The sequence below is a fragment of the Sinohyriopsis cumingii genome, chromosome 1, assembly GCF_028554795.1.
Source record: "Sinohyriopsis cumingii isolate HCF-2022 chromosome 1, ASM2855479v2, whole genome shotgun sequence".
Classification (NCBI taxonomy): Eukaryota; Metazoa; Mollusca; class Bivalvia; order Unionida; family Unionidae; genus Sinohyriopsis; species Sinohyriopsis cumingii.
In genome coordinates this window covers 49,478,302-49,492,709 of record NC_142961.1, presented here as the reverse complement: position 1 = coordinate 49,492,709, position 14,408 = coordinate 49,478,302, and the positions used below count along the sequence as shown (strand labels likewise).

General features: G+C 34.6%; 1 protein-coding gene across 5 annotated transcripts in view; it reads right to left on the bottom strand.

The window, feature by feature from the left end:
• The window catches only part of LOC149806839 (uncharacterized), a 247,442-nt gene that overhangs the window by 164,101 nt on the left and 68,933 nt on the right, over positions 1-14,408 (bottom strand). Inside the window, exons 1-2 of one of the 5 annotated variants that reach the window (XM_089958468.1) lie at positions 12,715-12,818; positions 4,227-5,000 (exon numbers count right to left, since the gene is read on the bottom strand). The exons of 3 other annotated variants lie outside the window; for them this stretch is intronic. In XM_089958468.1, coding sequence (XP_089814594.1) covers positions 4,227-4,498 — 272 coding nt within the window. In that variant the 5' untranslated portion in view covers positions 4,499-5,000; positions 12,715-12,818. Of the gene's footprint in view, positions 1-4,226; positions 5,001-12,714; positions 12,819-14,408 lie in introns of those variants that run through there. One more of the 5 variants, XM_089958478.1, reaches the window with a different exon arrangement.

Sequence of the window (14,408 nt, the reverse complement as noted above, 5' to 3'; positions counted from 1 at the left end):
ATTAACAAGAAGAGAAGATCAACATAACATGTTCAAGTTAATAACTTACTAACTTACGAAGCATGGCATGGTTGTTGTTTAGTAAACTCTTCAACTGCCATAGATATAATTTTAGAATATGAACTTCTACAGCACATTATGGCAATAATAAAAAAAACTGATTGATTTTTAATTGACAGATTGGCACAGCTTTGTTATTGCATTTAACAAAGGAAGCATATGGTTGAAATGGCTCTGCTGCGGTATGTCTTGCGGTATGTCTTGTGGTATGTCCTTTTATCAAGCAGAGCATGTGGTTTTGAAATTGAGACAGCTTAGGGATTCTATGGTAAACAGAAAGGATGATTCACCATAACCTAGTATTTTATACTATGTTTATAAAGAAATGAAGCCAACACAAATTTTGGTCATTTATTATTCTTTACAAAAAACATCCACAGGTAATCTGTTCTTTTTACAAACAATAGAAAAACTTCACGTAATACACAAGTACATGTTATACTTGGGACATATGTTTCATATGCAAATTTACAGTAGTTCTCCATTTATGAAAATGGCATCAGTCTTGCCGATTTGTCACTGAAAGCTGCTTCTACATCAACAGTAAAGAAAATGAGAGAGACAAACTGCTACCACATGTACTTGCTTACAAGGTGAGTCCAACTGCAAAATGCATAGACCCAGATCTGCCATGGCATAATGCACCTTAAGATCTGGGTCTTTGTAGTTTGTCAGGAGTAATCAGTATAGAGCCTGATCTGCAGGTGTATTAAGCAACAGCAGATGAGGATCTTTTTGATTGAAATTTGATTCATCTTATAAAGAAGTATAGACAGTAACTTCACAACACGATCACCAAACAAGATTAATATTCACACAGTTGCAGTCGTTCTGAACATTTCTGGGTAGAACCCAATTAGGTTTGTGGTGTTAGCCTCCCCATCCATCATAATAAAATACCAGTTGGATAGGAAATTTCAAATTATTAAGGCTCATCTTGGTGACACAATCTAAACAGAATGGCAACCCAGTTTTGGTTCATGCAGTTTTGAACCACAACCCATGGGTTAAGAACTACTCCTCTACTGTTTACCAATCAACCCATTCGGATCTCAGGAGTTAAGTTTGAATTTTGATTACTTCTAGCAAAAATAGTTGACACAGCATGCCACTTTACAAGTGGTCCATTACAGCACAGCTGTTGATTGGCTTACTTTTCAGTCATACTCTTCATTACAGCTGAGGATATCTGACTACAGTAAAAGTCATACAGGTCATGCAGGCATTTAACTCCGACTATTTCAGTAATGGGTGTAATCTTTTAAAATTTGATTCTACATACCTTTAAATGGCAATCATCTGCTTTATTTGGATCTGCATACATCCATATTCCTTTGGAAGGTCATTATTTACAGGCCCCAAGAAGTACACAAGGCAAAATCAATGTTAAAGTATATGGACATTTTTGGATGAGATCAAGCTAGAGGTCTGATCCAATACAATCTGGACAGAATGTTGCATGGTGTGATGTTACAATGAAAGTTATGCATATTGATAAACAAATTCATACTACCCTATATTGTGACTGGCCACCATTGTAGAAGTCTATAGTGATTGATAATTTTCATCTAGGGGGTTATTAATCACAGTTAAGGTGCAGAACATTAAATAAACAGGACTGAATAGACTTTGGTTAAACAAAATGATTGTTAAATTTTAAAACAACAATTTCTATCTGAATAAATGTGCCTCATGATCTGTATGACTTTTACAATAAAGTAAGCGATATTCTTTTATTTTTCTAATGAAGGCTTAAGTATCTTTAAAAGTTTACTTTAATCTATGGATAACTCTGAAGCATTCTAATTTTATGCAAAGTTAAATGAAAATGAAAGCTCTAACAACTCATACTTTACTGAAACTGACAAACTGCTGTTTTGATGAAGGTATTTTCTCATTTTGGAGCATTTACATGTTTGTTAATCAAGTCAAATCAAGTGATATGTAGACTACAAAATTTTTGATTTTATCAAATGTACATTGGAAGCTTAAAAGTTGCTCATTGGTTTGTTCCTAAAATGAGAATAATGGTCAATCTCTATACCCAAACTTGACATTTTCGGACAGTTTTCTTGGGAATTATTTTCTATGCCCCACAATTTTGGACATATGTATGCAGTAGCAATAATGGTGCCTTGGCACCATGGTTGCTATATGGTTCCAACTAAACGAAAAATGTGAAAAATTTAAAAATTAAAAATTGCACAAAACCCTAGGTTAACCCTTCCAAACAAATGTTAAATATGAAGTACAAAAGACTGAATAATACATAGAATAAATATGTTAAAAAATATCATGCACTATGGTATGACTTAAGTCTTTAAAGTGGTTGTTGAAGAAGAAACATGGCACCACAATATTGTAAGGGAGATAACCCCTCCAGGATTGTTCCTTGGCTCATTCAGCACTGATAATTTAATGTGTCCTTTCCTTACTACAAACAAAAGCTAAATAAAGAGTACCATTGCACAGTCACTTAATCCATGACTGTTTAAGCTTGCTCTGTACACTCAGATTTACAGCCTAATCAACTGATAGCAATTAGGATTCGGGAAAACTCTTTCATCAGACACTGAGGATAAGAAGTAGGAGACAATTTATTGTTTTAAAATTATTTAGCTTGTACAGTTCAAGATGGCTGTATGAAGACACCTGCTACTGTATCTAACAATTGTATCACCTTCTCCTAGGTACATCTTATGGAAAGCTGCCTGCTTCTTCTGCCCAACTTTCAATTCAGTGACAGACCATTGTCAGTGAAAGAGGGGGCCAATAATTTTCTTTCAAACCAGGATATTGTTTGCTTTTGACTTTATTTTTTCCAACTAATATATTTGGTCTAATTAGTTCTTTTTTATAAAAGGCAAAGCAAGAATAGTTTTTCAATTTATTTTGGGGCTGCACATTTGTATTAAAACCCACACATATTAAATGGTTGGTTCCTCACTTACATCAGTGTATGAATTATTTCAACAGCAGCAGAGTAGAGTGGGCTAAGGGGCTGTGAATTCTAATCCCACATTTGCTAAACTCCTCAACTTGAATGCAAACCCAGAACTCAAATTCTGATTCATTAGATTACATCATGCTTTATTTTTATGAAATTATTCATCACATTTAACACAACTCATGAACTGAATAAAATCACATCTTACAAATATTTGATTTAAATCAATTTGTTTATAACTAAGTATCAAACTCTGAGTGTGTACCCAAGTTTCGGAGTTTCATGAATGAAGCCTGAATCTCATTCTTTGTGGTGGATTCGGCCATCTTCTCACCAACGCACTGGGTGTATGAATCAATTAAAATCTTAGCAGATCTTTTATTTAACTTCTCTGTGTGTGTGTGTGTGTGTGTGTGTGTGTGTGTGTGTGTGTGTGTTGCTGGAGTGGGAGCAGTAATACATACAGCTAAGAATTCTGTAATATTTTTGCTTCATCCCTATAAAAAATTATATTATTTAATTTACACAGTAGCTTACAACTTATGGTGAATACTGATACAGCTCAAGTAACAAACAAATACACATCAACATACTTATAAAGATGTTATAAAACAGGTGATATAATCCTGTTATTGTCCTTAGTTAACAAAAATAGCATTTTCAAATCATAATTTATTACTATGTGTGTAAACTGTTGTTATTCACTCCAGCATAATTGCTTCCTTGCAAATACTCTGAAGGTCTGTGACTGTGCCATACTATTATAGTAAAGCAATAGATAAATATTTAATTTACTGGCAGAAAGGAGGTTTATATTCAAAGGGTAGAAACCAAATGGGAGGTGGGGCTAAAACAGGAGGAGAGGGGCAGTATTTACTGGTAGTTCTGTACTTATTCTTTAACTGTGTTCTTTTTCAAGTCTGGATCTAGCAGCCATACAAAATATATGGTTATTTTACACAATCTGACCAGGGGCAATTAGCTAAGCAATTTTCTGATGCACACAGTCTCATGAACCTGGTGTGGGGACATCAAAGAAATTTACCAGAGAGTATCTGATCCTTTGTTTTTATGTATGTCTGTCAATGTGTGCACCTAGCAATACCACTTGTGACTTTACATTACAAAAACTTTGCCACTGTCAAATTAACTCAATATTTGCATGGGAAGTCTTATTTAGCTTAACCGAACAAAACTTTTATTTATGGAATAGTCTTACCTGTCTGCTCGTGTGGTGCTACCGCTCTTTGCTGAACCTTCTTTCACCTCTTTCATCAGAAGCTTTTCATGCTTCTTGGAGAACTGGTTGATCAGCTCGCGTACTGTAGGTATTTTTGGTGGCCGCGTTCTCCTTATCATCCTGACCCTAATTCCATGGTTGGAGTAGAGTTTGGACAACAATTGACTGTCAGAAGGAAACCGTATCCGTACACTAGCATCCAGGGCCAGATTCATACCATGGTCTGACAAGGAGTCCCGATCTGCTTCCATCTGGCTGAATTGTTACAAGATACTAACTCTGCTCTTGACCAACTGGGTGGAGTCAAATGTAGGTTAAGCTTTCACAGACAAATTCATTCATATAGGAAATGGTTTAATCCCAGAATATGTCCTTTAATTCAGAGTGTGTCATTCAAAAAAGGATATAACAGTGTATAAGTATTCACAATTGATCATCAGTAATGTGCATATACTCAACTAAATATTCTTCCAGACCAGAGAATTGTTTTTCATCAAATGTGTTCCGAGTATAAAACTCACTTAAATGTGTCAAAAGAACATATTATAATTCATTTTATAGCAAGAAGAGTAGCCATCGCCATGGAAACTATTCATCCATATTAATCAATTAATGATTCAGCCTCACAGAGTTTGTGCGAAATATCATGAAAAAAACACTGGAAGGGATACGTTGTGAATGGTCCAGAAACAGACTCTTACCAGAGATATCTTGGTAGCAAGATAGCAACAGTTTAGGATTTCTCATCATACACTGCAAAATATAGAAAATTATAATAAACTGTACCCTTGGCATGAACTTTGGAAACATTCTACTTGAAAATCTATTGAGAACTGTAATTATTTTATTTTTCCGTGACTGTTGGAAATAAAGTATAACTAGAGCATGTTGGGTCAGACCATCTGGCTGGTTCTCCGTCTATCTTTTACAAACTTTTCTCAATCTAATGGTGTCAAAGAAAAAATACAGTACAGTTCAGTATGGAGAGGTTTGAGGCAGTGTATTCTAAGTGGTACTGTGCACACTAACCACACGGCAATGCAGATTTAGACACGTTAGTAAAGTGGAACATTCTAAAACTTAGCCCCTTCTCTGTAGTCCAATCGCCTCTGCAGAATGCCTAGATATTATGGTCCTAAAAACGCCATTCTACCATCAATCAAAACCACTGTGGCCACACATATAAAACTGATGCTATTTTCTGTCCCAGCAGCACCCAGTTTTGGGAAGCTTTACTGTGTATGAATTTGTATGACAAGTAAAACATAGTAGATCTCCACTCCACACTATCATTTCTGCAAAATTATGTAAACTGCTTGGTGACATATTGTTCTGTATACTGAACTGCTCCACTCCAAACCCTCTACCACTATGAATACCTGGCATTTGGCCTCATCTAGTATGTCAGACTGCAGAAATTTAAATACACAATCCCTTTGGTTTTGATATTTAATCTATATTCTCATCCATTACTGAAGCAACATTACACCCACCTACAATTTTAACCACAACCTAATTCCTACATAAAATCTTAAATCGATATCAAGGAGTTATATTGTCAGATTCATTCCTCATACCAGTTAAAAATAAACCAAGTCTGTGTCAGTTTCTCTATGTGATTACATAAAAGCAATTTAAAACATTTTATCATACATGTAAATTTATATTATCACTGACTCCTGAATGCCCAAACTAAATGCACTGATACCAGAACTAGTATTTTCAGAAAGTAAACACATTTTTTGGCAGATGCTGTTTCTACCTATCCAATGGATAGAGTGTAGACCCAGCTCTATTGACTGTCATGCTATGCACTGAGTTTTCCATGTTCAGTTTGGTTATTATTTTAATAATAACAGTGCAGATGCTAAGCTAGTGCCATAATCTGAATCTGTTACTTACTTCAGTCTCCTCTTCACTAAATAACTAACTTGTGTTACTGTGCCATGAAACTACAAATTCATCATTGCAAGCCATTGGAGACAATCTGCTACACTCCTTTATCAACCATAGCTGCCTATGGGTGGAGTTATTGTCATTTTTCATGAGTATACATAAACAAATATGTCATGAACAAAAAGAATACAACAATCTCCAACACAAATGAAAGTGCCTATTTGTTTGATTGTGTTTGAATAATAACTTTGGGTCAAGGTGCTTTTTTTTTAGCCATGGTTGCTCTGATGGTTAAGCAGGTATATGTATACAACATTTATATCAAATGTGAAAATCTCTGCACAAACAGCCACAGTTGATAAAAAGCATAGTGGATTTCTCCCATGTATTGCAATGATGTATCAAACTAACCCTTACAATGTAAATTTTCTAAACATCCTGGCACTTATTCATGAAATTCAATCCGAGACCTCGCTTAAACTAAAAATTACCTTTGTCACAAGTCCTATATTTGTTAAAATGTTAAAAAGAAACTATGCAAATGTAACAGATATCTGCATATAAATGTACAGGTGACACTTGGTATATGTACTTCCATTTACGTTTTTAACACTATTTATAATCATGAAAATCCATTAAATCTGCATCACTGTGATCTTTTTACGCCAATGCTGGCACCATATGCTTTGAATTGCATGCAGCCTCATCACTCACCAAGACTGCACTGTCACTTTCAATTTAAGTCAATTTGGATTCATGCAATAGCATCAGGAACACATCTATGGCATAAATCGAGCATCACCTGTACTGATACTCTGAAATCTGTATTTTAATTTGTTTGCACGCTATTCAGTTGGAGTTGGGGTGTGTACTCAAGCCATGGAGTTTTGACCTGTTTTCCTGAGTTTTAGTGTGTACTCTAGCTATGGAGTTTTGACATGGTTTTCCTTACCGAGTGAAGATATCCCATACAAACTTGCTTACAAGTGGAGTCCAACTGCAAACTGCACAGACCCAGATCTATGGAAGATCTGGGTCTATGCAGTTTGTTAGGAGTAATCAATATAAAAAAACAACAATGACCCTGATCTGCTGAGATGCAATATGTGATAGTAGACAAGGGCCTATGTTGCTTGCAGTTGGACTTCATGTACATGTGAATATATAAGGTGTTAAAACTTTCTTTGAATTTCAGTAAGTCTAGTTTACAATGCTAATACTTTTCCTCTCACTTGCTGACTCATTCATAAAGAAAATAGTTTTGTTCATAAGTGTCTAACAAACAGAACTGAGAACTGTATTGATCATAAAGTAGACTTTTATATATAATAGTATAAATTCAGCCTGTACTGATTAACATAGTATTTACTGAGTACCTAATTACTGCGTGCAGTAGTAACAACTGTTCACTCATGAGATCTAATGTATTGTATATATTCACCAAAACAATTCTGCAAAACTGTAGTAATGATAAGTATATTATATTGTAGAGACCATAAGATACCTGTCACCAATGTATATGCAGTCTGAATTAGATGTCCCAATTATATCCAACGTCATTTCTGCCAAGATTACATCTTCTTAACATACAACGATAACTAAGGAACCTAATGTTATTGATGTACAGAAGACCCTAGATTAGTTTCACTAAATTTAAAATCTCTTTCGAGTGAGATGTTACTTTTTAATGCATTTAATGCATTATATAATATCAATAATTTTGTCAGAGGAAATGACAGTAAAAGGAAAGCAAATTTCATTTTAGTTTTAAACTGAACACATGGAAACCTTTTCATGCTTGAAAAAACATAGTTGAGCAATTCTCAGTTAGGATCCATGGTAGGTGAGTGGATAGCATGCCAGACTTGGGACCAAAAGTATTTAAATTTGAATCTAATCATAGGATCAGCCAAGGACAGCTACTGTGGTGTATCCTTGGGCAAGGTACTTTTTACTCTGAATGCTTTAGACATCTACTTAAAATGAAACCAGGATACAGTTCCTCTCAGCTGTCTAAACCAGAGATACCAAACCCTCAGAATGCTTATCAGGATCCCTAGAATAAATTCTGTGGAAATAAGCTGCCCATAATGGAACAGCCAACATGTTTTTAAAAGCAACAAACCTAGACAATTTTGTTGCATCTTCCTATGAGCCTATATGTACCTGTACAGTCAGAAACAATAAAGGTCCAATGATAATAAATGGTGAATTAATTTCTCCTACTTCAAAACTTTTAATTCTTTACAAACAGAAAACTACTATTCAAAGCTTTATCCAGTACCAAAAACATACCCAAAATTTCATCAATCTACCATAAAAATGAATTCAGAAATTTGCACTAAAAATTCATAATAATTCCCTAAAATCTGGAAGGTTGGCATCTCTGGTTTAATAAGAATATGCACAAAGAGTTTGAGAGAAAAATAATTTTGTAATACTAAAAGCAAAGTTTTTACTAAAATCTGAAGACCAGAAAAGGTCCTAACCTTTACTTGCTTCTGACTTGGTTAGGAGAGGCTGCTTGCAACTACAGTTTAGATATATTAGTTCCACTTGTGACATACTTTATGATATGGATACAGGACTTTTATGCATGAACATCAACTTTAAGGTATAGAAATGATAAAATGAATGTACTGCATTTGGGGAACACTGCTTTGGAGCAAAACAAGGTGGAAAGTCCAAATGCATTGATATATCTCAAGATATTGCATTTTCATTCTGTGTCTGCCATATCCACATGAGACTAAAGACTGGATCAGGTCCATTCTGAATTGTATGCCACCACTGATCTTGAAAAATAATTACAGCAATCCTTTCCTATAAGTGCCTTCATCATAATATGGTTCCTCTTATTATTAGTATGAACATGGATCCTACGTCATCAAGTGATAGCAAACTTTACTCTTCTTAAAACGGGTTCAAAATCAAATCCTGATAACTAGAGACCTACATCTATTCTGCCACATATATCTAAATTAATAGACATAACTCCAAACATCCCTGTGGTTAGCTATCACAGTACCATTTAATTCACTTAAAAACACTGTCAATCTGTGCTAACAAAGCTCATTGATGAATGGTTGCTTGCTATGTACAATGGAGAATAGGTTGGAACTATATACCCTGATTTTAAGAAGGCTTTCTTTTTACTTAAATGACTATGATATACTTACATGATAACTTTAAAAATACCAATGTTCTCACTTATCACTCTTATGGTTCAAATCATACCTATCTCACAGCTAATAAAGGATTTCCACAGGGATCTACTTTAGGGCCTACTTTATTCACCCAGTTTATGTACGGCTTGCTCCTGTATTCATATATAACATGCAAAAACTGAACTTTATGCAGATGATGCTACTCTGAATAAGCCTGGTGTTAATGTTCGAACTTTGAACAAACAACTGGGTGAAGATTCATAGCAAACTGAATATCAGAGCTCACAAAATAACATGTTTATCAATCTAAAAAAAACTAAGGTATGTTCTTTGGAACTAGGCAAAGATTATCTGTCAACAGAAATCCAAATCTTATTCATACTGAAAATAATCGAATTATAAATGATGACACAAAAACTTTTGGGAGTTCAAACTGATAAGAATTTTGTAAGCAAGTGAACCCGGTTTGTTCTGTACCAAAACTCAAGAACTTAAAGAGGATAAAAAGTTTTCTATCACTTGACCATTAGAAATTACTTTACAACGTATTCATTCTTCTTCTTTTGGACTACTGCTTCACAATTTTGGGAAATATGATGATAGTAATATTCAAACAATCCACAAACTTCGAACAGGACAGGAAGAATTATCAACAATTTTACTATTTGACACATCATCCAAAATTCTATCCAATGAATTGAAATGGCTTAAGTCTATTATTGTTCAAAGTAAAGATTGAACTTTTTCCACAATATCTGCATAATATGATTCATTTTACATCAGAAAACAATGCCAATGACCTAAACTGAGATGGATTACAAATGATCAGTAATGTAACAACATGACCAATGTAACTTATCACCCAAATTATATATCACTGTGATTTTACCTATTTTATTATAGTGAAAAAAATTCATTCTAATGATGAATGCATAATCAACATGTACAATCCCTTGCTTGTAATAGAAGTTATCCATGAGCAAAGTTTTATAGAAACTGGCTGAGGAATATAGTCTCAAGATCTTGAGAGGCAACAAGTTCAGCCAATCAGATGCAAGGTGTATCATTAATATTCATAGATCTCATTATAGTATAGAGTCTGTCTGCAACAATGATAATATATACCATTAAGTGAAGCAAAATTAGATTTGAATTTGGTCTCCAGCCAAGATGCCTAACTCTCGCTCATAATCAAACTCATCCAATATCTTCACAGTACAAGACTATCAAACAAATCTGATCTAAATCGGATCAGAAATATTCTCACGAAATTGTTGAAAACTTCAGCCTATTAATGCAAGGTCAGGTCATCAACATATGTGAATTTCACTCATAACCATACTCAACCAAGATCTTGATGACCCTGTTTGATTAAAATCGGGTCAGAAATACAGTAAGTCAAATGGTAAACTCAGGCAGTGACCTCATAATAATTCATTTGTCTTGGTCATAATAAGAAATCATGCAACACCGATGATATCAGGCTAATTACCAAATTTGATTAAAGTCTGGTCAGAAATACAGTTTGAGGTCAAATGGCATGAAAGTCTGCCAATCACATGCAAGGTCACCCAATTAATTCTTGCTCATAATAAAACATAATGTATCTAGAAGATAAATGCCTATTTCCAAGTTTAATGAAAATATAATCAGTCATACTGTAGAGCTGCTAAAGTTCTAACAAGTTAAACCTATCAGATTTAAAATATCCTCACTAATATGCAGGAATGACAATACAGTCTGCACTTGTAGTGGCAGATCCAAACTACTACTGTGAGTGGTCTTGTATTTATCTATTTTCAGAGAAATGTGTAAAGTAAAATGTACCTACATAACATTAAACATTGTTTCGGTTTATTCCATATAATGGTGATGCTGATATGTAAATAAACGAGTTTGCTGATGAGACTGATGCCATACTGGCAAAAAGGAATTTCCACGATCCATTATTTCTTCTTCTGAACTGCTGTGTGTTGAAACAATCTCTTATATTCTTGAGCCCTAACAAGATTTTCATGATGCCCACCATGGCCATACTATAAGATCAGCACCATCTTTAGTTAGGACTAACTAGACATCATATTAGGTCTTTTGGTTAAAGCACAGTGTTCATATGATCAGACATCTAGGTGAAGTGATAATATCAAGCTTTTCAAGATTGCAAATGTGGAAGCACCATTTTCGTTTACGACCAACTAGACATCATATATAGTCTTTAGTGAAGACTCCACACCATTGTAACTACAACCAGCAATAACTGTCAGAATACAGCATAGTTCACCTAATCTAACCATCAAACATGGCTGAGTTAGCTCCAACTTTTGCAAAACAAAATCAGTGGAAAACAATCCAAGAACAGCAAGGGTACTAGCCAAGCGATGCTGCCAAAACATCAAAGCTTGATAGCTAAATAAACACTCAAAGGACACTGTGGACAGGAGATTACTGACCAATATCTTAATGACCTGGACCTTTAGTAACTGTACACAGACTATACATGTAAATAAACTTAATATGTAGAAACCAATGATCATTATCTTATTTGACTTACCATGATTCTGACCTATGATCTCAGAAGCCAACATAAGCATAAGCAATCCACAAAGTTTGCTCATGGAACTTACTCAAGAACAAAAGTTATTCTGCAGAACCACTTTTTCTTTGAGTTACAAAATGCCCTTGTCCTTTGACCTTTTGACTTGTAAATCAATATGCCTCTTCCATACCTTAAGTGCATGTCTACCACAAACTTTTGCATAAACCATTTTTGTTCAAAAATTAAGTGAATTTCACCTTTGTCAATTCAACTCTAAAAACATTAAACAATATTCCTTATCCCAAGTGCAAGCTATCCATGATGTTTTATCCGGGCATGTGATGTATAAATAATGTTACTGTGAGGAAACAATGTTTTTCCTTTAAATCATTGCCCTTGACTCTGCACCTTTTGACCCCAAAATCAATTAGTTTCTTTCTCAACCCATGTGCAAGCTATCTACAATCTGATCTAAGTATATGATACAGAACTTATGTTATTGTGCAGAAACCATTTTCCATCTTCAGTTATACTATGTCCTTTGACCTTTTGACTCCAAAATCCATAGAGTTTCCTCTACTATATGCCATCCATGTTTGGTAAATGTAAATGGTAGAGAACTGAACTTCTTGTGCAGAAAATGACATGTTCACAAACAGACAAAATGACAGACATGGTCATGTGTAATATGCTCTGCCAAGAGGTTGTTGTATATTGTGCCGCGATTTAAACATTAAAGAAAGATTTTCCATGAAATACAGGTTAAAGAGTTATGACCAATCAGCATATTTTGGCATACAAATAAGCCTTGTACAATTCTCAAAGTTCTTTTTATTCCATCAAGTATTCTAGGGTTTCAATGTCTCACCTGTGCACTGTTTTATGAACTCCCACCATTTGTTACATAACTCCATTTATTTATGGAAATATGCCCATATCATAGCTTCTCTATATGAAACACTTTAAGAAAACCTGTGCACAAAATCTTAACACTGACTCTTAACATTGCCACAAACAACACCACTACCTGAGAAGTGCTTGCCATTTCCAAGTGAATGTAAGCTAATATGGCCATTTCCTAGTGAATGTAAGCTAAAATGACACACCTTTAATTAACAGATATCATCTGAAACACCTGATCTACCTGATTTCACATCAATGTCGGCTTCACACTGTCACACTGACTAAAATTAAAAGGCACTCTCATACCTTGCTCTTCTAGTATTCAAACCTTGTTCTCCACGTACACCAAATACGCTAATACAATTTTTTATATGCAAGACTTCAGAGTGAAACATACTCAACCACAAATAACAAGATCTATTATTTGAATAGCACCCCATTGAAGAAGAGGGCATATAGAATTTATACTCCAGAATACTTGCTTCTATCTATTAAAAATTTAACCAGCACAGCTTAAACGGATATCTTTAACTCAATGCAATCTCTAAAGGTCACGACAGATATTACTGCATGTAAAGATCCATACATGTTACTTCTCTGTGTTGTAAGGTGAATTCGTCTAATGAAAATCACACTTCTTAATTTATCTACTATACTGCAAAAGGTTCACTGACAGCAAACGCTATTATGTACAAAAAGAAAAATCACAATTTTCTACACCATAACATACAGGGAAAATGTTAATTTTTACAGAATTTCTAATCCCAGTTGCAAAGCCTGAGAGGTCACAAGATGTACCTGTTGAAAATGTTTGCAAATTACATTTATCATATCTATCCTACACATCAACTACACAACACACATGCACAACTTTAATCTGCAATGGCCTCTACACACTTTATCTTACAAGGCTATTCTTGAGTATACCATGTACAAACAGACATTTGACAAAAATTAATGCAGGAAGAATAAATTCCCCCCAAAATATCGCAAGGCTGGTTATAAAATAAATGTTACTTGCTGGGTAGTCCATGTGACTACAAGGGTTTCACAAGCAAATAAAGTGGCAAATTTATAAAATGAAACCTTTCAGACAGGACACAACCAGATAAAGCACACCTGTTCAAAATGAACATTTATTAAATCCTCAAGTCTTCTCAAATGTTCACCTTATATCAAGATCAGCACAATAAATATTTTTCCACACACTCAATCCTTGCAACAGTTATTAAACCCTCCCATCATTTTACTCTACACAGTATTCTTTTTCAATGGGATACTGGCCATCATGTATAGCCTATCACGTGCTTAAAAATGGTATATAAACCCAAAGAATCAAACAAACTAACTCTTCCTTTATAACACAGCAAGTCTGATCTAAAAATGGATAAAAATCATGAAATTATATGTTCAGAGTGAAGACAGTAGCATCAGAATGAATCAACACAGTTGCCCAGTCTTGAAAATATTGGTAACCTAGGGAGAGTGTAACACTGTCTTAGACCAGATGAAAAAATCCAAATATTGACATTCTCTGGCCCTTAACTTCCCACAGGTCTAACTCAAACATGTCTGATAGCTCTTTCAAAAGAAACATTTCTCCATATTAAAATGATGCATAGATCATTTAAAAGTATCACCATGAAAAAAAAACCCACC